This window comes from Oryza glaberrima, chromosome 5 (genome assembly GCF_000147395.1).
Source record: "Oryza glaberrima chromosome 5, OglaRS2, whole genome shotgun sequence".
Lineage (NCBI taxonomy): Eukaryota > Viridiplantae > Streptophyta > Magnoliopsida > Poales > Poaceae > Oryza > Oryza glaberrima.
This window is the reverse complement of record NC_068330.1, coordinates 2154874-2180255: the sequence shown is the minus strand read 5'-3', so window position 1 is coordinate 2180255 and position 25382 is coordinate 2154874. Positions and strand designations below refer to the sequence as shown.

General features: G+C 38.3%; 4 protein-coding genes across 5 annotated transcripts; 1 reads left to right on the top strand and 3 right to left on the bottom strand.

The window, feature by feature from the left end:
• Positions 1-1701: 1701 nt before the first annotated feature.
• LOC127773238 (mitogen-activated protein kinase 14) lies at positions 1702-8195 on the bottom strand. Its single transcript, XM_052299269.1, has 10 exons — positions 7667-8195; positions 6514-6921; positions 5060-5187; positions 4914-4973; positions 3886-4035; positions 3641-3796; positions 3337-3548; positions 2916-3017; positions 2670-2806; positions 1702-2554 (listed from the first exon to the last, which is right to left on the bottom strand). The coding sequence occupies exons 2-10, from the start codon at positions 6908-6910 to the stop codon at positions 2268-2270; spliced, it is 1629 nt and encodes a 542-aa protein (XP_052155229.1). The 5' UTR covers positions 6911-6921; positions 7667-8195; the 3' UTR covers positions 1702-2267.
• Positions 8196-10505: 2310 nt separating this feature from the next.
• LOC127772602 (DNA replication complex GINS protein SLD5) lies at positions 10506-13475 on the bottom strand. Its single transcript, XM_052298549.1, has 6 exons — positions 13092-13475; positions 12852-12974; positions 12664-12746; positions 12445-12554; positions 11133-11208; positions 10506-11050 (listed from the first exon to the last, which is right to left on the bottom strand). Exons 1-6 carry the CDS (start codon positions 13260-13262, stop codon positions 10951-10953), a joined length of 663 nt encoding a protein of 220 aa, XP_052154509.1. The 5' UTR covers positions 13263-13475; the 3' UTR covers positions 10506-10950.
• A 2865-nt stretch (positions 13476-16340) lies between these two features.
• Positions 16341-19811, top strand: LOC127773573 (uncharacterized). 2 transcript variants are annotated; one of them, XM_052299678.1, is made up of 5 exons: positions 16341-16662; positions 16737-16935; positions 17478-17976; positions 18611-18685; positions 19057-19811. In XM_052299678.1, the coding sequence occupies exons 1-5, from the start codon at positions 16591-16593 to the stop codon at positions 19556-19558; spliced, it is 1347 nt and encodes a 448-aa protein (XP_052155638.1). In that variant the 5' UTR covers positions 16341-16590; the 3' UTR covers positions 19559-19811. The 2 variants fall into 2 exon arrangements, with proteins under 2 accessions (XP_052155638.1, XP_052155637.1); XM_052299677.1 differs by having other exon boundaries at positions 17475-17976.
• Positions 19812-20140: 329 nt separating this feature from the next.
• Positions 20141-24762, bottom strand: LOC127773574 (uncharacterized). Its single transcript, XM_052299679.1, has 10 exons — positions 24577-24762; positions 24069-24138; positions 23749-23880; positions 23593-23656; positions 23460-23529; positions 23279-23363; positions 21684-21740; positions 21299-21415; positions 20972-21042; positions 20141-20606 (listed from the first exon to the last, which is right to left on the bottom strand). The coding sequence occupies exons 1-10, from the start codon at positions 24669-24671 to the stop codon at positions 20264-20266; spliced, it is 1104 nt and encodes a 367-aa protein (XP_052155639.1). The 5' UTR covers positions 24672-24762; the 3' UTR covers positions 20141-20263.
• Between the last annotated feature and the right edge of the window lie 620 nt (positions 24763-25382).

Below are 25382 nucleotides of genomic sequence, written 5' to 3'. Positions count from 1 at the left end.
ATGGAAGAAGTACTATGTTTAAGCAGGTAGATTATAAAAACTAAATGTAGAAATGAATTGTTTTGTTTCACTTGATAGAAAGTAAAACAAACAATTTTATCTCTAGGTACATAATCTTTCCGTCCCAAAATAAACTAATTTTTAGAGTTTAAATTTTATCTCTAAATAAGCTAATTTATGTATTTTTTATATATACCTTTAGTCCACAAAATCAATAGGTTTATTCCTTCAGTATGTCTTGCTGCACCTACCTACTCCCTCCATAAAAAAAATCAAACTAGTATTAGATGGAGCCTTTCCTAATACAACTAATTTGAACATACTCATATCTAGATTCATTGTACTAGAAAATATCTCGTCCGGTATTAGGTTAGCCATTTTGGGACAAATGGAGTACGTACTAATACTATACTTGTACTTCAGCCATTTCAAAATATAAGGCACAATTTTTTTCTAGATGTTTCATAATATAAGGCATGCGTGCATGCATGCAATTAACTAACGTCTACTATTAAATTTTAACCCATTCATTCTTAAGATCTCTAATTTTATTGTATTAGGATGATTCAAACAATAAGGTAATAATAATATTATTTTTTGTCTTTAGGTAAAAATGTGATTATGCCTTATTCTTTGAAATAGAAAAAAAAATTATATTTTATGCATTGAAAAGCGAGCAGTCGAGTCTTTAATGTGACAAAGCAAGTACAAATAACGAACACCAGAACACCAGAGAATGCAATAGAGGATCAGCACCAGCTTGGCTAGGTTGAATGATAGTGCGAGGCTAGCTAGGGTCAATGCCAACGCCAACGCCAACGCCAATGGTTCAGGGCAGGTAATTGCACTGCAAACATAGTACTGTACTGCTCGTTTCAAAATGTAATAATTTTCAACTATAAACTTAGTCAGTTGTTTGTCTAAATTCATAACTATAAATAATTATATTTTAGAATAGAGATAGTACTATTTTAACCATATAATGGTACTAGAAACATAAAACTAGTGATGTTAAACTGTATGAATTTATAGAAGAGTAAAGTACATGGGCCCGGTGTGTCATTAGGTCCCTGAACTCCTAAAATGCATTTTTTAGGTCCCTTGCTATGTATGTCATATAGGTCCAAACGAGTTCTAACCCGTTCCATGCGCTGACGTGGCAATGCCACGGTGACGTCTACGTGTCAGTGGAATCCACATGTCAAACATATATAAAAATTAAAATTAAAAACCATATTTTCTCCTCTTAGGCAGACAGAAAAAAGATAAAAATTCTAAGGTAGAGAGGAGAAAATATGTTTTTCTAATTATATTTTATTCTATGTGACTAGCACGTGAGTCCAACTAACACGTATGCACTATCGTGGCATGCCACGTCAGCGCATGAAGGGGTTGGAGCTCGTTTGGACCTATATGACACCCAAAACAAGTTTGAGGACCCAAAAATACATTTTGAGAGTTTAGGGACCTAAATGACACACCCATTTGGACCTATATAACACCCAAAACAAGTTTGAGGACCTGAAAATACATTTTGAGAGTTTAGGGACCTAGATGACACACACCCGCACAAGTTTGAGGACCGCTCGTGCACTTCACTCTTTATAGAAATTAATTGTCAAAGATGTAAATTTTTGACTTAGAACAAAGCTTGAACACCAAAGTAATTTGAAACATAGTAGTTCAAATACTAGAGCTGAATTACAGGCTAAAGAAGGAGGGAAAATACTTGAAATGCAATTAAGTTTTACAAGTTACAGCAATGTCAGATAGTAGTACATAGTTGCAGCTCCTAGCTCTGCAAAGGGAACAATGTTCCTGAGAACGAAATACTAAAGCAATGTCCAACATTGTGCTGTTTACATGATCCTTCTTCGGATTTACTTGGAAAATAAATTGAATAGCAGCATCAGTCAGGTCAGTAAAGAGTCCCTTGTTTTCTCAGCAAGAAAATGTTACAGTCCACTTGTTGCTTCCAGTTTCCACTATACCCCCTTCGAACTGAATCATGTGATGTCCAATTCCATGAGATCGTGTACCAGATCATTCAGAGGTTGAGCTATGAAGAAATGCAGAAACAGGCAGCCTAATCCACTAGGGCTTGCAGTACAATTCTACTGTTTTTATCATGGAAAAGCCCCCAAGAAACAATACAAGTCTGTACAGAATGACATGTTTTAAATGTCTAAGAATTTACTACATAGAACAATAAACCCATGCTGATGCTGTGGTAATAACTAGCGTTTTCGCTGGTGCGCTGCAGAAATTTACCAGTGGCCACTCCGACCATCGACGGTAGCAGGCAGTTTGTTCGCCACATATGGCTTCGGTGGACCGGTTTGGCTGGAATCGATCCTTTCAACATCACCTGTTTCACTCTTGCAGGTCTGGTTTCTTCTGGGGTATGAGCTCCCCAGAGGAACACTGCTGTTTGGAGCAATTGCTGGGTTCCGAACAACCCTTCGCTGCTCATATTGTTGCTCAGCAGCGGATGTCGAACAGTTACCGTAACGCAGCACCGAACCAACTGCTTTACCAGGTCTTGCAGCAGCACCTGGAAGATAGGTAACGTGCAAAATCCATCTTGAGTCACACAATGTATGAAAGATATAATGGAGGATACAAGTTTAATTGCAGGTTAAAGTCAACTGGTAAGGACAGATGCTAACCTTGAGGGATTCTGCTTGCACCGACTGAAGCAGAATCCTGTGATTTTAGATTGTTGTCTCTGATTAAACACCTGGAAAGATCCTCAGTGACACTGGCTGTGCTTTGTGGCCGGTTATCTGAATAGACAACACAAGGCCTGTCGATACAATAGTAGATAGTCAAGAACCGAGTATATATTCAACTGGAGCTACAAGTTCCATCGGCTAATCCATGTCATATAAAATAAAATAAAATAAATATCTTACCTTGGTAATGAGTTATGTTGTCTCTCAGGTGGAGCTGCTGTTGATCCCTTGGCATAATGTTCTTCAAGGTATGCAAACTGTTTCTTAAAATGGTCTACTGCACTGTAAACATAATAGAGTAATTGATCTTAGTTCTTTGAATTATCTCAAGTTTTTGTCGTGCCTAATCGATTTCGAGCAACAAATAGAACAATTAAAATAAGTAATCACTACTTAATACGGTGCATCAACAAAACAGTCAATTCGCATAAATATTTGTTATTTAATTGTTAACCTGGACATATAGCATGTTCAACAACATACAACTGGCCTGGCAGTTCAACAATAAGATCACTAAATTGTCTCAGAAATTATAATAGGAACAACTCAGTTGAAGATTTTAAAGCAATGGAATAAAAATAAACTTGGCATGACTACACACCTTGGGTACATGAAACCAGTGGACTCAGTTCCCTCAAGGAACTCCCTCAGCATCTTTGGATGATACTCCAGAATTTCTCTATATATGAGTTCCCTTATATCTTCCTTAGTAATTCTCCGCCTCTCGAACTCAAACTCTAGCTTTGTGATAGGTTGAGCAGAAGGCTCTCTATCAACATTGGCTATGTTCTTGAAATAAGGATCAGCAAGCGCCTGAAAATGTGGCTGCTACATTAGCTGCTGACACTTGAGATAACACACCAAAAAAAAAAAAGATGCAAGGTTGATGCTAATACTGACAATACCTCCTCAGCACTTGGCCGATCTTTTGGATCAAAAGCTAACATTCTCTCTAACAACCGCATTGCAAGTGGATCTGCATTTGGGAACTTCTGTGTAAATGGTATAGGTTTTTTCCGCCTCATACTGTTCAAGTAACGTCTTGCCTTCTCATTTCTAATCTGTTGCATAAGTGAATGTAGATATAAGCATTATAGGATTTTATTGGAACTAAGTAATAAGCAATTTTTTGAAGTCAATCCATACTGACCCTAGATATTGTTTCTGGAGAAGGTGTTCCTAGTAGATCTGTAATTATATCAAGTTGATGAACCACATTCTTCCCAGGGAAAAGAGGTTTTCCGGTTAAAAGCTCAGCAAATATGCAGCCAATACTCCATATATCTATTGCTGGTGTATACTGCAAAATAATGAAACACATTATGTTCATCGGTGCTTCGGATATTGGACAAACATAGAAGCCAATGCAAAAAGTAAAAGGAGAATACATGTGTACACTTCCCGGCGAAAAAAAAATTCCCCAGCGAGAATACATGTGTACACAGCATTCCTTGTATGAAAGAAGACAAGTCATAAAAACAAAAACAGTTTTATTTGCTTGGCAATGTCTAGATGTTAAATCAGTTTTTTTTTTAAAAAAAAAATCATGATATGCATATGAAACCCAACCTATCATATGATCATTGTATAAAAACTAGGTAACCCAATTTGGACCATTCGTGAAGGAAAAGGTATTTTAAACGGTTATATGGTCGGGACATAAGGCGGGGAGGCTCTTTGTGTAGTTCACTAGTTCAGGTTGTAAAATATGTCAAATTATTTGCAGGCATCAATAATACTAGACACAAGTGGCATGAACTACAATTACATATGACTTTATGTGACATTAATTAGTTGGTTCACAAAATTCAAAAATAGCATAATCAAAATGGAAGTTGCCAGGAACATAGTAGCAAAATTAGGCATGAAAAGTAACATAAAGAGGCATAAATGGCAATGAAACACTAGCTATCAAATGCATAAGAAAACATTACTAACCAATAAAAACATTCCATTCATCTGTCAATAATTCCTAAGCAAGAAGGCATGTTGTCTAACTGGTAGAAGCTGCCCTTCAGATAAAAAAAAAACTTTACAGTATGTTTGGATAAAAATCCTAAAGAAATGTTATCCACGTTTGCTTCGCTGCCCCAGGGTAATAAAGGTAAAAAGAACAACAATGGATTTCTTTTTGCAGAATATCATGATCCAATATAAAATTAAAGATGTGATTACAACCTTGGAGAAAAAAGATCCACACAGCTCTGGTGCTCGGTACCACCTTGTTGCAATATAATCCTAAAAACAGAAAAATCAATTAGCTGATGATATAAATCTTAAGAGTAATGAGCTGCATAGTGTGTAGTGGGCGTGAAATGACGTACCGTCCAGAAGATGGCGGTTGGAGTATCACTAAAAGCTACCCTTGCAAGGCCGAAATCACATATTTTGAGCTTACAATCAGCATTCGCCAAGATATTTTTTGGTTTGAGATCTCGATGAAATACATTTGCTGCAAAAAGCTATCAAAAGATGCATCAGTCAGGAATTAGAGTCACAAATAGGATGGACTGATAAATAGGAATCACACAAACATAGAACACTGAGTACAGAAAAAAGATTAATCTGTTAGTAGTCCTCGTCTTATTATTCCTTTCCTGAATGGTGCGTTTGTATTTTTCAGCCTTTCATATAACAAAAGTACTAAATTGGTCAAACTGACTTCTTAGAATAATTTAGAAAAAAAGAGGGGATGGGGGATGAGCACATGCATTATTTACAGCATCATTAGAAGCAAAGCAAGATAGATATTTCTATCATGGTATAAAATGAATAGGGAAATCCTATTCAATCACAATCAGGTTAATAAAAAAACCTAAAGAGCAGAACTAACTTGGTCACAAAAGGGTGCTTCATGTGAAGGGTATGTCTATCAGGAACAACGAATGCTGGAATGTGTCAAATATATGTAAACACTTGTGCTTGCCTTTGTTCTTCTGCTTTTGAAAACAAACTAAGTTGTCTGACCAAAGCCAACAAACAACCAGGGTAAGAAGATGAAGAAACCAGAGAATATGAAATTCCTTGTTTATTACAGCCCAAACCTCGGTTTGCACCATGGCAGATGTGTATCAGATAACAAATCCAGTTCAATTGGAAGATGTTAGCTAGTTGTTCGACTTTTCACAAAGGGCAGCAAGCATAGCCTCTTCCCTAGGAAAAGTATTTGTTATATTGTATTGCCAGAAGGTAAGAACCATGGTCAATAGCATGTACAGTTAGAAGATGAGGTTGCAGTTACATGCATTATACTTTCAGGATGCCATGAATAATTTTTTGGATGGTTAAACTACCCAATGCCTCAGGCTGTACCATCCTGGCACAAATTCAGTGTATCCACAACTTGGGAAGCAAAGGAAGACAACAAGATTCTGTTGATGCCCGCTATGGAAGCTTGCTAACACTTCAGATTTTATAAACTCTACATCAAAGGGCGCCAGGGGGCATCTAGTCATCCCACAAGAATGATCTACATTTCAGGAGAATTTTGGGGTACTGCTGGTTTATTTGTACTAAAGCAACCACAGTTCCATAAGATTGTTTTCATTATATAGTTTGTGCAGATAAACTGTAGGTTCCCAAAAAAGCACAAATGCTGAAGGAACAATCCCAGAATAATCTGCTAGTAGAAAAATAGTTTGGTTGTTATCTGGCAACAGTTATAACATGGTGGCAATTGTCCTTAGCAAATTTATTTATTTAAATAGAACATTCTTCACAGCAGGCTACTGAAAGAAATGCAAAAGAACCATCTTTCATGTGAAAATAAATCAATTACCTGTGTGTATATATTTCAGTCCTCGGAGCAACTGATACAAGAAAAACTGGTAGTGTTCAGGAGTCAAGTCATCGTTGGCCTTTATAACTTGGTGCAAATCAGACTCCATGAGTTCAAAAACAACGTAGATATCCTTGAATTCTCTCCTTGATGGAGGAAGTAGAATATGCTTAATTTCCACGATATCCGGATGTCGCAGGAGTCTAAGCAACTTGATCTCGCGAAGTATCCGTGTTGCATCGGACACATGCTCAAAGATGTCATTGATTTTCTTGATAGCAACTTTATCACCGGTGTGAGTGTCCAAAGCAGAGCAAACCACACCATAACTCCCTTTTCCTATAACCTCTTCTATCTTGTACCTGTTTCCCTCACCGTACTCGGTGAAAAAATCCATCTCAGAAGTGTCTGAATCATAAAAAGACAAAATGGATCAGAATCAGACTAGTTCTTTTAGTATGACAAAAGAAATTTTTTAGTATGAGAAAAAAAATCCTTTGTTCAATTAGGTCAACCATCCTAAAGGCATTAGCTAAATCATACTGTATGAAAGCGGTTTCATCGGAAACAACATACCATGTCAATCATGTATGATGCAAAACAGCAAGCGTTACTTTTTTATGGGGATAAATAACATCAAGTGATATTCTTTTTTATTTCAAAAACTGCTCAGGGGTCAGAACCGCATGATTCCACGATGTGTATGGATGGGGGCCATACGTACGCATATCTCCAAGTCCAGGATAACAAGATGCAAATTTATGTACTGCATAAATCAGATAAAAATATGAACATACAAGACAATAACTTGAGGTCAATTAACAGTCGCCAAGGAAAGTTCACAGCACATAGTCAATGAACATTATCCCATTCGCAGCAAACTTCATTCCTCGAAGAGACAAGAGAACTGCCAATATACTCAAAAATACTCAAACCAATAAACTCAAAAACACTAAAAAAAATTTGTTGGAAAAAGCACTCGCGCTCACGAATCTGTAAAACAACAATACCGATTTTTCTGACCCCCTTAATTTGAAAACCCAAAAAAAAAAAAGCACATCAACTCCAAATTGAATGGATCCAACTAAAAATAAACAGCCACAGCAAGAACAAGATGGATCAGCCAAAAATAAAACACACAGCTTCAACTCACCGAGATCTCGAACCAAGAAGACGAGCTCCGACCACACAGCCGCTAGCAAATCGAAGAAGAAATCAGCAGCAGCAGCACAGGTAGAAACAACTCCTAGGAGATCCCAAGAACCATCAGAGATGTGGATCTCCTCTCTCTCTCCTCCGGGGAAAGTGAGCAAGAAAGGCAGGATCTTTTAAGGCAGCAGCAGTCCAGCAAGAACAAGAAAAGAGAGCCGCACAGCTCACTGATCCTCACGCGCACAAGGCAAAAAGAAAGGGAAGGGAAGAACAAGCTAGCTAGCTGGAAGAGACCTGGAAGAAGAGGAGGATGCGGCCAAGAAATCCAGCTGTGATCTAGGCAAAGCTCATGGAGAGAGGAGAGGAGAGGAGGTGGTAGCTGGGGAGTCGAGACTGGAGAGAGAGATCGTTGTGGCCTCTGCTTTTCCGATTGATTGATTTATGCTGGTAATTGCAGGTTGATTTCGCTTTCGTTTCTTGGAAAAAAAATTTCTCTCGGTGTTGTTTGGTCTGGAGGTGAGAGAGCTCCCACTAGAATAAGGGATTGGAGCACATGGAGCCATCTGGTTTCTGACGTTCTGTCCACATCTTGTGTTTCTTTTGATTATTTACTCTTCTTTTTTCTATTATATTAAAAAATATAAAAAGAATTGGTACTCTACTTTGTTTTTCTAAAACAAGAAATATGTGATATAATTATTATATATATATATTGAAAAATATAAAAACAACCGTTGAATAAAAATGAACGTCTTTGTCTATATCATCAAAAGTAAATTTTTTACGCTAAGATTTAACTATGAGTTTTACTACGAGAAGAAAAGGTTTATGGTTGTAACGTGGACAAATCACAGCCGTTTATTTTTATATCTATCCTTATATATGCGGTTTGCTTGACATATTTTTCCGGTTTCTTAAGCAAACTAATTTAAGTGTAGAACTTAAATTTAATTTTATGAGAAACTAATTTGGTGTTGTTTTTCTATAAATGTTGTGACTTAGGGCATGTTCATATTGTAGCCAAAATAAACATTACCAAGTTTTGGCAATATTGCTAAAATTTTGGTAAGATTTCTTATGTATTGATCAAATTTGGCAACAAACTAAATGTATTTTTTTTGGCAATTTTGGCAACTTTGCCAAAAAATTGTATGGTTGAAAATGGTATCAAAGTGAACAGGCCCTTAGAAAACTTATAATTACTTATAATATGTGACAGAGAGAGCAATTTGGCTTAATATATTTTTACGCCGAGGCAAAAAATAATTTATTCATAACAAAAAGTCCAAAACGGGATATGTCTTTATCTACTAGAGAAAATACGCGTAGGAATAATGAGAAAGGACCATGTCCAGGCTTCCTGTTTAAGGAAAAATGGAAAAGATGAAGCAATATGAATTTCAACCTTTCCTGAAAAGATATAAATTTCTATCATTGCTGAGGTGTGACAGCGTTTGTGCAGCATATAGCTATAGAAAGCGTCTGCTCTTCAATTATTTCCCGTTCCTGTGTACTGAGAATGTAGGAAACGGACCGCAAATTGAATGAACATTTGTGTAGCCCCTATAGTTCCTGGCAAGAATTCAAGTGAATTTACTAGTATTTACATAGAGACAGCTAAGCTGGAGTGCTGGACTAGTTATGCAAGGAAATATCTTTATCTATTTTAACGAGTATTAAGCAATGCCCTCTTTTTGTTTATGTGATCAGGCAAGTAGTAATTCCATGCTTGATCATTGTTTTTTTTTCTAAACATGTATCCATGTAAAGACCATTAAAGAATAATTACACGATAATATTGTTCGTGGAAAACCTAGGACCTGTTCACTTTGATGCCATTTTCAATCTTACCAAATTTTGGTAAAGTTGCAAAAAAAAAGTGGGTATATTTAGTTTGCTACCAAATTTTGGTAACTATATAAGAAATCCTTACCAGAATTTTGGCAACTATGCTAAAATTTTGTCATTGCCAAAGTTTGGTATGGTTTTTTTCATCAAAGTGAACAGGCTACTAATAACGTCATATAATCCGTCAGTTTTGTTTTTTAACAATATTATGGGTGTCATTTATTTTGCTATAACTTGTTTCATTATTAGAGAATTTTAAACGTTTCGTTCAAAAAAAAATTAAACGTGACTTATATTTCCTATATTTTACACTAAATTTTAAATAAGATGAATAATTAAACATTATATATCAAAAGTTAACAGTACCCTATATTAAAAAAAGAGAGATAGTATCTCACGTATATTGATGAGATGAGATTTCCAGATTTGACCGTACACGTTCTAAACAAACATCCTTTTAAGAACGGATGAGAGTATCAGACCAAATTAATGTTTGTTGGCCCATGCACAGTTGCATACTCCATTATCAACTTTAGAAACAAGACAAGGAAATATCAACCTTCCAAGTTCCAAGTAAAGAGTGTTTTGCCAGGTAAGAAACAGCAAAAGGTTGAGTAACCACCCTTTTTCCTCTTGGTTTCAGTTGATTGCTTGATTCAGTTGGATGTCCAAAAGACAAACTGTTGTGTACAATTATAAACAGGTCACCAAATTCTGTGCAAATCTGATGTCTGAGGTTAACATGACAAAACTGGTAATCAGATGCAACAATTAGCAGTGGACAGTGTCAGCCATCTCAGGTTCACAAGGCAATATTTTCCAAAGCAGTGATCCATGAAACATCATCAACTAATTTTGCCCACTTCAGCACTAAGAAACATGTGGAGCAAATAATATCACCTTTTTTTTTTTGTAGAAATGGTACTTTGAAGATACTCTTTCATCAAAGCAAACACTCCACTTTTAAGAGACTTGGACAAAGTTGAGTGGGATTGCATATGATCCTGATTGCTCACTAATTATAAAAATGGCTACAGATGCCATTGCCAGCCATGTGCTGCCAACTAAGGCAAAAGAGTCGTCCAATTTATAACGATCACCAGTGAACTAGATTTCTCTTGCCGAGGACGTTAATAATCTTGGTTCTTGAAGGACCCTGGGTTAACAAGACAACTAAAATGATGACAATCTAGAAAATTAACAATTTTAGAACATGTACCGATGGTTCATTCTCCTAACTGATTACTGTTGACTACATATAATAGGATGCCACATAATTTCCTCTTTCACAGGAATCAGCACATCGGGTCACCCTCACCTCCATAGTTGACCCACTTAGAGATCACGACAAAACCAAAGAAGACTTGTTTCTGATACGTCTGTCACAGAGTTTGCATCTTCAGTGGTCACTTGCTAGCATTTACCTTGTGATTCGCATCAAATAAGGTCGATTTGCCCACTCTCAACAAGGCCCTTGATGGACTTGTACCGGAGGACATACAAATCATCAGCAACTAAGTCCACAACCTCCTCCCCTCTACGTGAAATTAGAGCACCACAGTGTTAAGTAGAGCTTGAAAAGGCGCAACAGCAAAAAACAAGAGAACTTCGGCACTTACATATCATCTAGCTGGAATGCTCCTACGTCACTCTTGGTTTTGCAGAAGACAAAGGTGTCAAGCTGAGGCTCTGGAACTGAACAAGGCAAAAAAAAAAATCGAATCATATAGTTTCTAGAGGTCAATTACAGTATTACATCACTCAAATATACATATGTCCCACATCAGCGTATCTTCAGAAATAGGAAGGAATTTTGAGCAATAAAAGGCATGTAAATAAACAGTCTATAAATAATTCCCAAATCTTCTTAAAATAGAAAAGAACCTTTTGCTGGAACTTTCTTTACTCTTTTAACTAAAAGTGCAGCTCAGGTTCCTGTTCTAGTAAAAAGCACATGGAATGTATTTCAGCTCCAAGATACATACCATATATTAACCAGTTGGACCATCCTGATCACACTATTTCATTAAAAAAAGTTATGCACCGGATTGTTAGTTACTACACACTGATTAATTCCTAACTGTATGCAACACGGCTCTTTGGTGGATTGAAGATTGCAACCACTATACAAGGTAAAATATATCTGCATGGATCTTTGGCACAACTGATGATCAGTAAAAACTGGTGATTATGTTAGACAAGGAACATTATCGCCCTGTGTACGGTTGACATTTCTCACTCCGTACTCCCTGAAACTGTGTATGGTTGACATTCCTGCATACTGTTGTGTCATGCATTTCCGTTTCAAAGAACTAACTATAACAGCATTTTACTTTCTATTCATCTATGCATGCGGATAAATAGTACTAACTCTAGGAGGACTTAAATATTTTCAGGGCAAACCAGTAAGACACCATTTTCTCGTCAGTTAACTGTATCAAAGAATATACCACTTTGTTAGTAAAAATTAGCAGTCATTAGTACTCCCTAAAAATTATAATAAAAGGATTGATATATGCGAAGCTGATTCAGTTCTAGAACTGTTTAAATTGAGCATATCCGAGACTACAAGATGAATGAGTATACAAAGAGGTATTTATTGCATCCTGTGGTTAAATAATGTTATTTATGAGTATGATATGAACTCAAATTTTGGGTGCACCAAATTTGATACTTAAAATTTGATCATACTCCAAATTTGATCATGCTATCTGATCAAATCTCTGCCAAATAGTGACCAAAACTCCAACCAACATCTATTTGGCAGAGATTGATCAGATAGCATGAGAAATGTCGTGTTTTCTGCTTTGAAATGGTGAATTTTGTACACATCATTTGCATTAAGCAGATTATGTATCGATCAAAACTACAACCACCAAAATAGTATTGCATCCCAAATAAACGCACTAATTATAAGATCAAAAGAAATACCCATGTCATCCTCCGTGCTCGACAATGATTGCCTCGTGACGGAGTCATACCCGTATGGAAGCTTCGACAGCACTGACTGCTCGAGATGCTTCTCCATCATCTCAGTACAACTTGCAACAAATCAAACCCAACAAATGATCATCAAAACCACCTGAATCCAGTCAATCAACTAACCAGCGTAATCACAACGAGTAGACGGTCTAGTCGCCTGAAAAATACCTCTTCGCAAATCGCTGCTCCTGCTGCGACAGCCGGCTCAAGAGATCTTCAGACTTGGAGATGTGCATCATGTACTTCTCAATCTACATCCATCCGTCAAAGTAACAGGCAATGCCAATGCCACCAGTTCAGTTCAGTGATCGATCCAATGCGGGTGGAGTTACAGAGAATGGAAAATTGAATTTAACCTTTTGTAGGCGGAGGCGGAGGTAGGATCGGAGGAGGAAGAGCGTGCGATCGAGATCCATCTGGTAGAGCGACACCACCAGGTCGTCGACGCCGCTCTCGCCGAAGTCATCCAGCGTCTCCTCCTGACCAAAATCACATCACATGACAGTCTATAAGAATTCCGGAACAATTTGAGCTAGAACACGACGAATTGGGCACGAATCAAGAATCGAAGGGAAGGGGAGGAGAGGGAAACCGACGAGGAGCTGGATCTGCTCGCGGACGCGGGAGACGAGGGGAGAGTCGAAGCGAAGGATCTCCGGAGACGCCTTCTCGTTGCGCCACGCTCGCTTGAGAAGCTCCACGTCAGTGCTCGCCGCCGCCGCCGCCGCGGCGGCCGCGGCCGAGTCGTCGTCTTCCCAGGAGGACATCTGCTTTCGCTAAACCAGTAACTGGCACTCTCCCGGATGGTGGCCTCGCCGGCCAGCAAGGGGCGGCTACGCCGTTTGTGTCGGTCGGTCAGGTCGACGCGGCGGTGGCGGCGGCGTCGGCGGCGAGGTCGCCGGCGGGAGGGGAGGAAGCGGAGCACGACGGCGTGGTGGTGGGGGGGTGGTGGGCCGAGCCAAGGAGATGGACGTGTTTGGGCCTTGGTCCATTTGCAGAGTACGCCTCTCTGCAGCGAAAGCGTATTTTCTACTGGACTTTCTCAAAGCCTGATGTAGCTGACCGGCTGGCTGAGCTCCAAACATGACCAGAGCATGAATACCAAGAACCCATCAATGGCTCCATCCAAACGACATATTTACAAATAAAAAATAGTTTATAAATAATTTTTTTATATATGTGTTGTTAGTGATTTAAAGGCATTGGCTAAAAATAAATTACGATAAAAAAAAACTAAAATCAACTCCAAATTTAAAATTGAAAATTTAAATCTTGGCTTATAAGTATAAGTATAAGCGGAAAGATGAGGCTGCAAGATTTTTTTTTTACTAAAACATAGAGATTCCATTAACCTATGTACTAGTTACCTCTGTACTCGAATAACTGCCCATATTAACTGTAAGTCTAAAATATCTCACTTTAATGATCATATTATATGGTGAGTGCAATTTGTATGGTTATATTTACCACGCAACATACTCCATTTAACTGAAAAAAAAACAAATCCTAGCACATATATACTCTCTTTGGAACGCTTTGGAACGTAGGGTGTACTTCAATAATATAACATCTTTTTTAAGTTTTTATAATTTCTTTATAAAACATTTAAAGTTTAAACTAGAACAATAGTAGCGCTAAGAGAGTATGTGATTATGTTGTCAGGATAGAGAGTTTGAAACTTTGGAAACTTTGGATGGCTAGAAAGTTAGACAAGGTAAACCCAGGTTGTCAGTATCCTGATCCATATTTTAGTATCTTACAATACTACGAAGCCAAAATGATACTGATCCCACCTATGATATCCTAATTTTCGTAATATCTCGATCTTACTATTCATTTTTCACATGATCCTATAAAATCTTAAGTAGTATCTTGGTACTACGATTCTACCAAATATTATTTAAAATAAGGTGGATTGAAAATAATGTGAATAAATATGCTCAAGTTTACATAAAAACCAATTTTTTTTTCAAAATCAATATTACATGCTTTAATTTATACATTTTACTAGAAAAAAATGCCCGTGTATTGCAAAGGGTGAATGTTCTTTTAATTATTATTATACGGTTTAGTTAAGTTGAAATTCACCGTGAGAATTTGCTTGGATTTGTTTATTTTTACAAAATCATGAGCGGCAATTAGGAGTATGATCGTCTCAAGTTAGCATGCGAGTTTTTTTTAAAGAGATTTCTTATACGACTCTCCTTCTATATTCCAAAAGCGAACGTCCTTAAAATCTAACTCAAACACGGATATGGATTTCCAAAAGCGAGTGAATTTAAAAACCGACTCAAACACGGATGACGTACCAAAGTACCGACAAAAACATCTTCAATTTTTATAATAGTAGACATATAAAAATAATGTACTTTCCAAATCTGATAGCATCCCGATCCTACGGTAGATTTCAATACTATGATACTACAAATCAGAAAACGATCCTACCTAGCATCTCGATACTGATTACCTTGGGTAAACCATGCAATGTTGGTTTCAATGTTTCAATGTTTCTAAAGATTAGCTTTGGAGGAGTACTTTAGAAACATTGAAACCAACCTTCAATATTTTCAATGTTAAAATCTCTAGGATAATCATAAAACTTGAATGATCTTTAAAAATAACTCCATCAAATATAGAATTACGATGGTTGCTTATCATAGTCCTTCTCCAGTATTAGGCAATCGCTCTTTAAGATGATTTTGTTGATTCTTAGTGAGCTTGCCATGTTGATAGCCGCTGCATTGCTTGAACTTCCACTTGTATTGTAACTCAAGAAACTAAATGATTTCCTCTTGCTTCTTTTCAAAATTACCTCACGAATCTTCGCAACGGGACACCATTGTTAACTTCAACAAACGCGAGCAATGGTCTGGAATAAGAGAAAAACTGATGATTTTATCATACCCAGTAACTCAGATGATAAGGAAAAAAGCTTCTCTTGGATGGAAGTGACAACTAACCACAGCCAAATGTTTTCAATACTTATCCTCCTCCTACAAAATCAAATAGAAAAAAACCAGGGAAAAATCACGTGACACGTATTTTCATCAATGTTTCCCATTGTTTACCAAATCTAAAATCAGCTTAGGTCAAGATTTCAAAGTTTTTCATTGAAGTTTTTTTCTAAGCATTGACTTTTAAATCGCTAACTATATACTCCTATATATTTACACATTTAACAACATATTATTATTGTTGTTACTACTTTGGGCAGTGTTTAGCTCCTTTAAACTTCCAAAAATTCCATTACACCAAATGTTTGAACACATGTATAGAGCATTAAAATGTGGACGAAAGAAACCAATTGCATAGTTTGCATGTAAATTGAGAGACGGATCTTTTGACCCTAATTACGCCATGATTTGACAATGTGATGCTACAGTAAACATTTGCTAATGACGGATTAATTAGGCTTAATAAATTCGCCTCGCAATTTACAGGTGGAATCTGTAATTTGTTTTGTTATTAGTCTATGTTTAATACTTTAAATGTGTATCTGTATACTTAAAAAATTTTTGGCACACGAACTGGTCTTGTGCTGCGTTCGGGAGGAGGGGGCACGTAAAACGGAGCACCCATTATTGCACGATCAATTAAGTATTAGCTAATTTTTTTTTTCAAAAATTGATTAATTTGATTTTTTAAGCAACTTTTGTATAAAAACTTTTTATAAAAAACACAACGTTTAGCAGTTTGAAAAGCGTGCGCGTGGAAAACGAGCGAGATGGGTTGGGAAGTTGAGGGAGATGGTCGAGGTGGCAGTGCCAAGCAAGCAGCCAAGTTGGCAACCGAAAATATCAAAGGCTTCCCGCGACCACCAACCCCACCACCACACACATCCATCCTCACGACGCCCTCCACCGCTTCGCGAATCTTCCTCCCCAACCACACGAAAACAAAAAAAAAACTCACCTTCACCCTCGCCGTCGCGGCGCCCCCCAAAAAAATTCACCCCTTTTTCCCCACGCTCCGGTGGCTCCACGCCGCCCCGCCCGCCGCCGCGACCACCCGTTCCACCGGCGAATCCGCGGATTTAATCTCCCACAGCTCCCCGTGAGATCACAAAGACCGGGCGGGCGTGGGCTGTGGGCTGGGATGGTGGGCGACCTCTCCTCCCTCCTCGCCGCCGCCTCCTCCGCCTCCCCCGTCGTCCTCGCGCCCTCAAAGGTGCGCCGCTTTTCTTGCTCTCTGCTACCCCGGTTGGGGCTGATTGATGATTGGGGGAATTCTTGGTTTTGTAGGAGCTCCATGGCGTGCACTTGCCGATGCCGCTCCAGGGGAAGAGGCCGCCGCTGCAGCCGCAGGACGCTGCCGTCCACATCGAGGCCGCCGCCGCCTTCCAGGGGCAGGTGATGGTGCCCGGCCACGCGCTTGCCGGCGCTCCCGCCGCCTTCCAGGCCTTCGCTGTGCCCGACATGGCCGCGCTCATCGACGTCCAAGGTTCGTGTTGCCTCTTCGATTCCTCTTCTTCCTTCGTTAAGTGCATGCACAAGCACACCGTTGGCTAATTTGCTAGAGATTTTGTTGTTCAATTGAATTTGGAATTTGCCAGTCGCAGCTATGGATCCGAATTGTGAGATTAGGCATGCTTTTTTCCCCCTAAAGTTAGAGACAGTAATTTGCTTTGCAGAAAGGAGTAGAAACAAAATTCTTTGCTTGTTCATGCGCGCGCCTTGGCTTGTGGTTTACAAATGAGACCTGAAGCCATTGGTTTACACATCGGTTGCTTTCTTCTGTGTGCTTGCACATAGTACAAGATTGTGTAGTGAGCTTTGCAATGGTCTTTTCTAGTAGGATGGTTTTTCATGGTATGTTACACATAATTCAGGTCAAGATTAAAATTTCCTACTCTCACTAAGTGGTTTGTCCCGTTCGATTCATGATTTAATCTGTCAAATTTTCAGTTTTACAAGTGTGGATTAGAATTCATTTTCAGTTTTGCATTTTATGCTGATTCTAACCTCGATGTATCTGTGCAGCAGACTCTCACCCTGACTCAGTTCAACTTAGCCTTGGGATTGCCGAGCAATGCTCAAGGCAGGAGAAAATCCTGAAATTTCTAAGGTCAGGGTCCGATGTGAAAGAACTTGATGTATCTTTACTGACTGAACTTACGGGGCATCAAACTCTGCCAATCAACTTGGGTACTCAACCATACATCCCTGATGATAAGTTATCAGCTTTTCCAATCAGCATGGCCAGTCAACCATATATCCCTGACGATAAGTTATCTATCTATGAGTTTGAATTGGATGAGCCCCAGCAGTATCTACCAGAAAATCAACTTGTCATCCCTGATCCTCTTGTGGAGTTTTTCCAGTCCCATGGTTCTGCCCTTACCATAGATCAAAACGGGAGAATCCTCTTCAATGGAAATGGAGATGATATGAGATATTTACTTTCGATTGTCTTGGCGTTCAATATGTCTAAACGAGAAACAAGCAGTTGCAAGACAGCATATCTAGTTCCATATTTTGAAAGGTAATACTGTGAAGCATCATGCTCCTTGTAGACCTTCTCATTCATCTTATTCATTTGTTCATTGAGGTTTAATACTTGAGTGATATGCAAACTCCGCGGTAACCGTGTTCTCTTGAGCACTGTAAGGTAGACCAATGATTCTAATTTTGCCACTCAGGCTGTTTTCCATTAGATAAAAGCTGTGTTAGGCACTTATGGTCATCTTTTAGCTGTATTAGCAAAGATGTCGCATTAAGATCTTCCTTGGTCTGCTGGACATGTTGACACCGTTTCAACTGGCCACGAATAGTGCATAGCATATTTGTTCGCGATTGGAATGAATAATTCCATGTCTGGATCAATACTTCCAACAGAATTCTAAAGACTGCTGCATCACTTCACGCACTAGATGCTTTCCCTGTAGAAATACAGAAGTAAGATGTTAAAATTATTTCTTAACACTATTGCCGTTCTAGACGACATGTTTCCTTGTGCTTCACAATGATCTGTTAAAAGGGGCATTGCATTGCCTCTGTAATCAATGTTGAATCATATGTTTTTTTTTTCTTGTCTTAGTGACCCCATCCTCATTATTGATGCCTCTTTTTTTTGGCTTTTGTCTAATTGTCTTATAAATGTCTTTTTTGATAAACAGGAAAAGGCGATCCCGAGCAAGCAGCCATGCATCCAATTCAAAATTAGCAAGCACGGCAGTTGATGCTTCAAAAAGGTACATTGCAGTCACTTGTGTATTTTCTGAACACCAACCATTAGCATAACTTCTATACTGTTTTCCTGCCATAGTCATGATAAAGGTTAAATACTCAATGGATTGGGTTGAAGTAGTGCAATTCTTATTCTTCAAACTGCTAGTGTAGACTTTGTAGTTACTTCGAAAAGATACACAATCACTTGCAGCATAGACTAGACACAAGTAGTGGCAGGCTTTTTTGTTTGAACAAAATAAAAGATCAGACACATAGAACAGACATGTGGGAATTACTGGACTAAACTACGATGATATTGCTCTTTTTACCTGTTTCTAAAACTGCATCCAAGGTTATTTTTACATATTAATGTGATTTTTTTTTAAATACTCAGCACTGCAAATGGGAAGTCAAAATCTTCATCAAAGAAGAAGCAGAAGAGTAAAAATATTAAAGAACGTGACCTGTACCCGAAGAACTATTTCCATGCTAGTGAAGCATTTTTATCTATGCTCCTGGACAAGGACAATAGCAGCTCAACAATTCATTCACTGAAAAAAGCTGGTCCTGAGATCAGTGAACTGCTGACAAAATGCTCTATTGGCATCGCTGGAACTGGCTTGGCTGTTCTTCTCTCAGTTGTGTGCAAGATGGCTATCGGTATGAAGAGTCCTATTGCTGCTACGCGGCTGGTGAACACTGGTGTTGGACTTGGGCTCTTTTGGCTCTCCTGGGCAGTAAACGGATTGCGAGACACAATTACTAGCATATTTAGAAGCCCAGGTGACATGAACTTGAAGGACGAAGAGGTTGCAGTCAGAATACAAAAGAGCATGAACGACATTCTCTTCAGAGCTATCACTATATTGGCAATCACTGCTTTTAAGTTTGCGTAAGTGGTTACATACTAATTTACATTTTCCCCGACCCACCTGTAATATATAATCCACCATTTTGGTTCAGGAGTACAGCACTAGTGCTTCTGTAGGATTAAGTGCCAATTGAGCAAATGATCCCCGGTAATTTTGTAGAAAATGAGAAACCGTTGTGAACTGTACAGAATTTTGCTGGCAGCTTGGTGTATATGAAAGATGGGTTTTTTTCTTATCTGTAGATGAACAATCCAATGCCCAATGATTTATCTATCCAGCAGACAGGTTCCATATTTTAGCTACTTATCCTCGTTTGTTCCTGATCTATCGATGTTTGATTGAAATGTCAGTCCTGGTGTAATTTTAAGAGATTCATGCGCTAAATTTTCTGATATGTTAGAAACACCCTGATTTGCAGAATGCTCGTAATTTGAAATGGTTAAAGCCTGCTCTCTTCTTAAAAAAAAAAAAAACTTCTAGCTATGAATCTGGATAGAGGTTTTTTTTTTAAAAAAAAAAATTTTGGGAAGGAGGGTGCCCATGCAACATGGTTGCTATAGTCTTTCTTCACCAATCACATGGAACTAGCAATGAGTACATCCGACGTTGATAATTGTCATTGATACCATTTCGAATTTATGATCATAGTCAACTGATTACTTCAAAAACGAATTTATGATCAGTCAACTACTATAAAAAAAATGATCTGCTGGAGTTCCAATCAGTGTCTTAGGATAATAATGTAATTTTAAGTAGCTGTACACTTGATCTATCATATGAGAGCATATAAGGAAGAAGACTCAAAGGAGCTTCACTGTTGGTAATGTTGACAACAGACAACTTGGCATCCGCAGCTGCTTTGTCAAAACAGTTGAATGTCTCGGCATTCCGAATAACTGTGGCTATGTAGGCGACAGGAACTTCTGTCGCAGCGCTACTGAATTCGTTGCTGGTTTCTTCTTTGTTTGCGACATTATTAGTTCCTCGATTATTCCCCCTTCTCAATAGCATAGAAAGCACTCTAATAAGGTGCGGCACACAGACCGGATCATATATTATATCTGCACCAAGGCTGTCAAAAGATATCAAATTAGTGTTTATCGAAACGAAAAAGAAACATATGAAGGGACTGATGTAATCTGGATCATGTGTCAGCAGGGGTGTATCCTGTCATCAGCTTGCAAAGGCTATTTGTATTTGTTCAACCAGAGCAGTTCAGTTTAATGGGCATGAACTCAACGACACTATGCTCAAAAGGTTTTACTCTCTATTTTCCAAGTCGCAATAGCTCGATAAATTGATAATGGATTCAAACAAGTGTTTCATGGCTCCCACAGTCACATGTCCAGTGTCAGATGGATAATGGTCATGGAAAAACTAAGTGTAAACTGCTACAATAATACAAAAAATTATTGCCCAAGGAAATACTGTACTCACACTAAGTCTGGCCTGCAGTCCCATAGATCGCTTTCAGATGTTTCTTCCCATGAAAGATATTTGCATTGTACCTGCATGCCAGAATATAGTACAATCATATTTTATCCAGTAGTGCATTTGATCTAACCTCAAAAGGACAGGTATCTGATTCAAGGTGGTGTCTGGTGGTTAAAGTGCAACAAGAGTACAAGACTACAAGAGAGACTAATTAAGCTACAACATTTACTGGAAAGCACACAACTATTTTTTCTCAAATGAAATCATACTGAAAAATATACACAATGTATAATCTTGAAAGTATATTCTTTATATAAGAAGATAGCATACCTTATTCTTGTTCTCTTCCGGAAGTTGAGAACCTTCCTGCTCAACGCATAAGTTATTCATTTCCATGTTGCCTTTCATGTTTTCTAGTGTAGATGCATCACCATCAGTAAGAATAACCTGCATCATCGTATAAACACTGTGTCACCTGTCTTTCCTGTTGAACTAATCTCTAACCTTTGAAGAAGTTTATGAGCTTAGTTGGGAGTAAATATAGCTCATAGCATAACCATCACTAGTCGCTACAGTCAGTCAAACTTAAAGAGTTGAATATATGTCTGCATTTTCATTTCTCAGTTAAGTCGTCTTGACAAACTATACAAGGCTTACTTTTTCACAGATAATATCCATTTACTTGAATGGAGAGTGGCATTATAAACTTTCATACCTTGGAGGCGCTGACATAGTTCAGACATACACCAACCAAACCAACACCAGAACCTAGCTGTTTATCATGGAAACATTTAGAAGGGTAAGACACACTCACATATAACTTTTAAAAGTTTCGGTCATGAGATTTTCTGTTGATATAACAGGCAAGGAAGAAGTATGATGCTGATGAGACAGATGATCATACTAAAGTCATAGCAACAGTAACTGCATATCTATTTGCTCAAGAAAAACATCAAGGTAGAGCGACACATATAGTAGAAGGGCTTTGCAGAGAGCTAGCGACAGAGTTCAAGCTCAATTTTACACATTGTATAATCACTAGAAAAAATGCCCGTGCGTTGCAACGGGTAAAAACGTTTTTTATACTATACATTATACTCCCTTGATTTTGAACCAAATGCTTTCTTGTTTTTTGGACCGAACGTTCATTCTTTCCTTCCTTTTCAGCTCTAGTCCTAGAGCAGTCCGTTGCCTCTATCTGCTCGACCTATCTCTCTTCGGCTCAGCCCACAAGTGGAGCTGTAGACCTAGCTTGAACAATCCTTTGCTTGGCCTACCTCTCTTTGGCTCAGCCCACAAGTGGAGCTGTAGGCCCATGTCGAACAGTTTCGTGCCCGTACCATGACGGAGCCGATCCTCCCACCAAATCCGGTAATCTGGTCGAGCTCGCATAGTACTGTGCCCGTACGACGACGGAGTCGATCCTCTCCGTCAAATGCGGCCGAATCTTTCTCGATCTCCAAAATTGTTGAGAAATTTTGATCCACTCGATCTCATTTTTCGATTTTTTTATCAAAATCGAAGCAATCCGCAAAACTCGGAATAAAAAATGACGAACTAAAGGGAAATTAAGGGGAAAATGATGAGAGAGTAGTGGGGAATCGTTTTTTGCAATCAATTGGATGAGGAAACGCATGGAGAGGCAAATTGCCATGGCGGCGGCGCTAGGATTCAGCCCGAAAAAAAAAAACCGCCAAAAAAATAGCACATTGGATTTCGTTGAAACCGGAAAAATGGTGAAAGAAAAAAAAAGAAGAGAAAAACAACGCAAAGAAAATAAAAGGAAAATGGACGAAAAAACCGCGAAAAACGGTGAAAAAATGGTGAAAAGAAAATAAAACCAAAAAAGGAAAAAAAAAAGAAACGGACGAAAATTTTGCCGTGCCAAGCTTCTTTTTTGTCCGCTTTTTTAGTACAGATAAGAATTGGTCAGTTTATTTTTTTTTGCCACGCCTTTTTTTTTCCGCGCCGGACTTTTTTCGTTACAATCGAACTTTTTTATCGCTTTTATTTATTAACGGACGAAGGAAACATCTTATACTTTTTAAGTAGTAGTAGATTAGAGAAATGTACAATGGACTTCTATATATTTGTGTTGCAAAACGCATGCCTAAGCAAGATATAACCAGTATTTGCTGGGGGATGATCAGGTTGGCTCACTTTGGATCTGTCCCTGGTTACAGTAATAATATTTTACAGCAGAAGATAGAGTAGTTGAGCTGAACACATTCCTATAAATATATATATGCTAGATAAAGATAACATTTTCCATGTATCTAAACTAAAACACAAAAAATAATTGGTATTTACCTCAAAGCAACACTTCCTAGAGAAAATTTTTGGGTATGAAAGAATAAACTCAGATAGGAATAAACCTGATGGCCAAAGAGAGCACCTGTAAAAGAAAAGTATGCACTGACATGAATTAAGAATTTATGCAAGTAGCTTAATATATAGATAATAGTAGATTATATATTCAATGCCATCATACCCTGTATCACCTTCGAGCATATTGATAGAACATGATAATCGAGCAACCAAGCTTACTCGTTTATTGTCATCTACATAAAATGTGCATGTTACAAACTATTATAATTTGGAAGAATTCAAAATTAAAAACTCACTTGTAGGAGAAATAAAAGATATTTCTTTATAGATCTTCTCAGTCCTATTTAAGGATGAATTATTCTGCACATGTTATAAAATAAGTTACTTTTAGTATAGCATTTCAACAGTTATTAACTACTACTTGGCTATATTACGATGTTTAAAAGACGTACTGATTTTGACGACATGAACTGGCCAAATTCCTCATAAAGTCCATCAATCACAATATCTGACGATAACTCAGCTTCTGCTATAATCCTTTTAAGAATAGTTGTAACATAACTACAGTTTTGATCTCCCCCTGCCTGTAATGAAAACTCAACATTTTAGATTAGGAGTTACAGGAAAATATTGTGCAACAACCAGAAAATTATAAAAATGTCAAGTAAACCAAATTGTGACTCTTTTGTATTATGCATCTTTCTACAACGCACACATCATGGTCGTTTTTTTTCTGTTGATAGTTTTGCGTGAGATAACAAAAGACATTTACATTATTGCCAGTACAACTCTCCAAAATAAAATTTTGAACGTGTGGCGTGACAGAACCTCCCCCAGCTTTTCTGCACAATCAAATATACACAAATTTAAATAAACACCACCATAAACTTATCAAAAAAAGAAGAGAAAACAAAATAGCGCTTTGCCTTGTCAAGTTACAATCACATTCATACAACTGAGAAGAGGAAGATTATTATTTTTTTTTAAAAAAACCTTTATATGAAATTTCCTGACACATTCATATAAGGTGGAAACTGACAAGTTCTCTGAACTTTCCTGGGTCTAAAGATCTCTCTGCTCATTGGAGCTCAATCACTAGCCAAGTCTCATCACACTACTGACGCAAACACAGCCTCCTCCACTACTAAATCCAAACCAAATCTCTGCATCGGCAACATTTTTCTGAAGGCAACCAACCGCATAGGCTTGCCTGAGATTGGGGACTCGATCGATCGATGCAGAGCAGCATACGAATTCGAGCGCGTGGGGGGCGCGCGTACCTGGCGAGGGAGAGGACGCAGGCGGGGGGCTCCCGGGCGAGGAAGGCGAGCTTCAGGTGGAGGAGCAGCTCCTGCTCGGCGGCGGCGGCGGCCATGGATTTCAGATGCCGCGCGTGGAGATGACGAGATGAGAGGAAAAGCTGCTGATTTGCAGTCTGGGCCTTGTCTTTATTGCAGTTTTGGGAGGGGACAGACTGAGGCCGTGTACGAGCAGGGTTTCTTAAACCGTCGGGGATAGGGTTACTGTGTCCCAACGGGTAACCGTGAAAAATCGTGCAAAATTTATCAAAAATTAATTATTTTTTAAATTTATTTGAATTTAAGAAGGTTACCGCGGTATTTATATTACCGTAGTCCCGCAGTAAGCCCAGTAACCACGGTAACCGTGCAGTTACCGGCGGTAAGTCAAACCCTGTGTACGAGTACTTTTTAAGGATATAAGATTGTTTTAGTATCATAAAATTATTACTACTTGTCAAAATAAATCTACAGATATTTTTTTTTCGGAATAAATCTGCAGATATGGTAGCAGTTCCTTCATGACACCATCCTAGTATAAAATCCTAATATAAGTGCGCACCTGTACCGGATTTGGACAGTTTTACTACTACATCTTCTGATATTATGTGCACTTATTCTTGTGGTAGTAGGTGCACTTATATTGAGACGTTGAGACGATGAGAGTAACATATATTCAAGGTAAATATATTTAAAAATGTAGTATTATGCTTAAGATATTTGAAATTTGGCCATAAATATTTTTTACAGCAATAAGGCACGTTCTTTTGGACAAATAAAAATGAATA

What these genes read in the sequence shown, in the direction of transcription:
- LOC127773238 (XM_052299269.1), bottom strand. Translation starts at nt 6,910, where the DNA reads ATGGATTTTTTCACCGAGTACGGTGAGGGAAACAGGTACAAGATAGAA. An exon ending in GTGGATCTTTTTTCTCCAAG is followed by an intron (nt 4,036 to 4,913) that starts GTTGTAATCACA and finishes ATTATTTTGCAG; the next exon opens with TATACACCAGCAATAGATAT. An exon ending in CAACATAACTCATTACCAAG is followed by an intron (nt 2,807 to 2,915) that starts GTAAGATATTTA and finishes TTGTATCGACAG; the next exon opens with GCCTTGTGTTGTCTATTCAG.
- LOC127772602 (XM_052298549.1), bottom strand. Translation starts at nt 13,262, where the DNA reads ATGTCCTCCTGGGAAGACGACGACTCGGCCGCGGCCGCCGCGGCGGCG. An exon ending in GCGAGCAGATCCAGCTCCTC is followed by an intron (nt 12,975 to 13,091) that starts GTCGGTTTCCCT and finishes GATTTTGGTCAG; the next exon opens with GAGGAGACGCTGGATGACTT. An exon ending in GCATTCCAGCTAGATGATAT is followed by an intron (nt 11,051 to 11,132) that starts GTAAGTGCCGAA and finishes AATTTCACGTAG; the next exon opens with AGGGGAGGAGGTTGTGGACT.
- LOC127773573 (XM_052299677.1), top strand. Translation starts at nt 16,591, where the DNA reads ATGGTGGGCGACCTCTCCTCCCTCCTCGCCGCCGCCTCCTCCGCCTCC. An exon ending in CTAGTTCCATATTTTGAAAG is followed by an intron (nt 17,977 to 18,610) that starts GTAATACTGTGA and finishes TTTGATAAACAG; the next exon opens with GAAAAGGCGATCCCGAGCAA. An exon ending in GCAGTTGATGCTTCAAAAAG is followed by an intron (nt 18,686 to 19,056) that starts GTACATTGCAGT and finishes TTAAATACTCAG; the next exon opens with CACTGCAAATGGGAAGTCAA.
- LOC127773574 (XM_052299679.1), bottom strand. Translation starts at nt 24,671, where the DNA reads ATGGCCGCCGCCGCCGCCGAGCAGGAGCTGCTCCTCCACCTGAAGCTC. An exon ending in ATGCTCGAAGGTGATACAGG is followed by an intron (nt 23,364 to 23,459) that starts GTATGATGGCAT and finishes TTTCTTTTACAG; the next exon opens with GTGCTCTCTTTGGCCATCAG. An exon ending in CGGAAGAGAACAAGAATAAG is followed by an intron (nt 21,043 to 21,298) that starts GTATGCTATCTT and finishes TCTGGCATGCAG; the next exon opens with GTACAATGCAAATATCTTTC.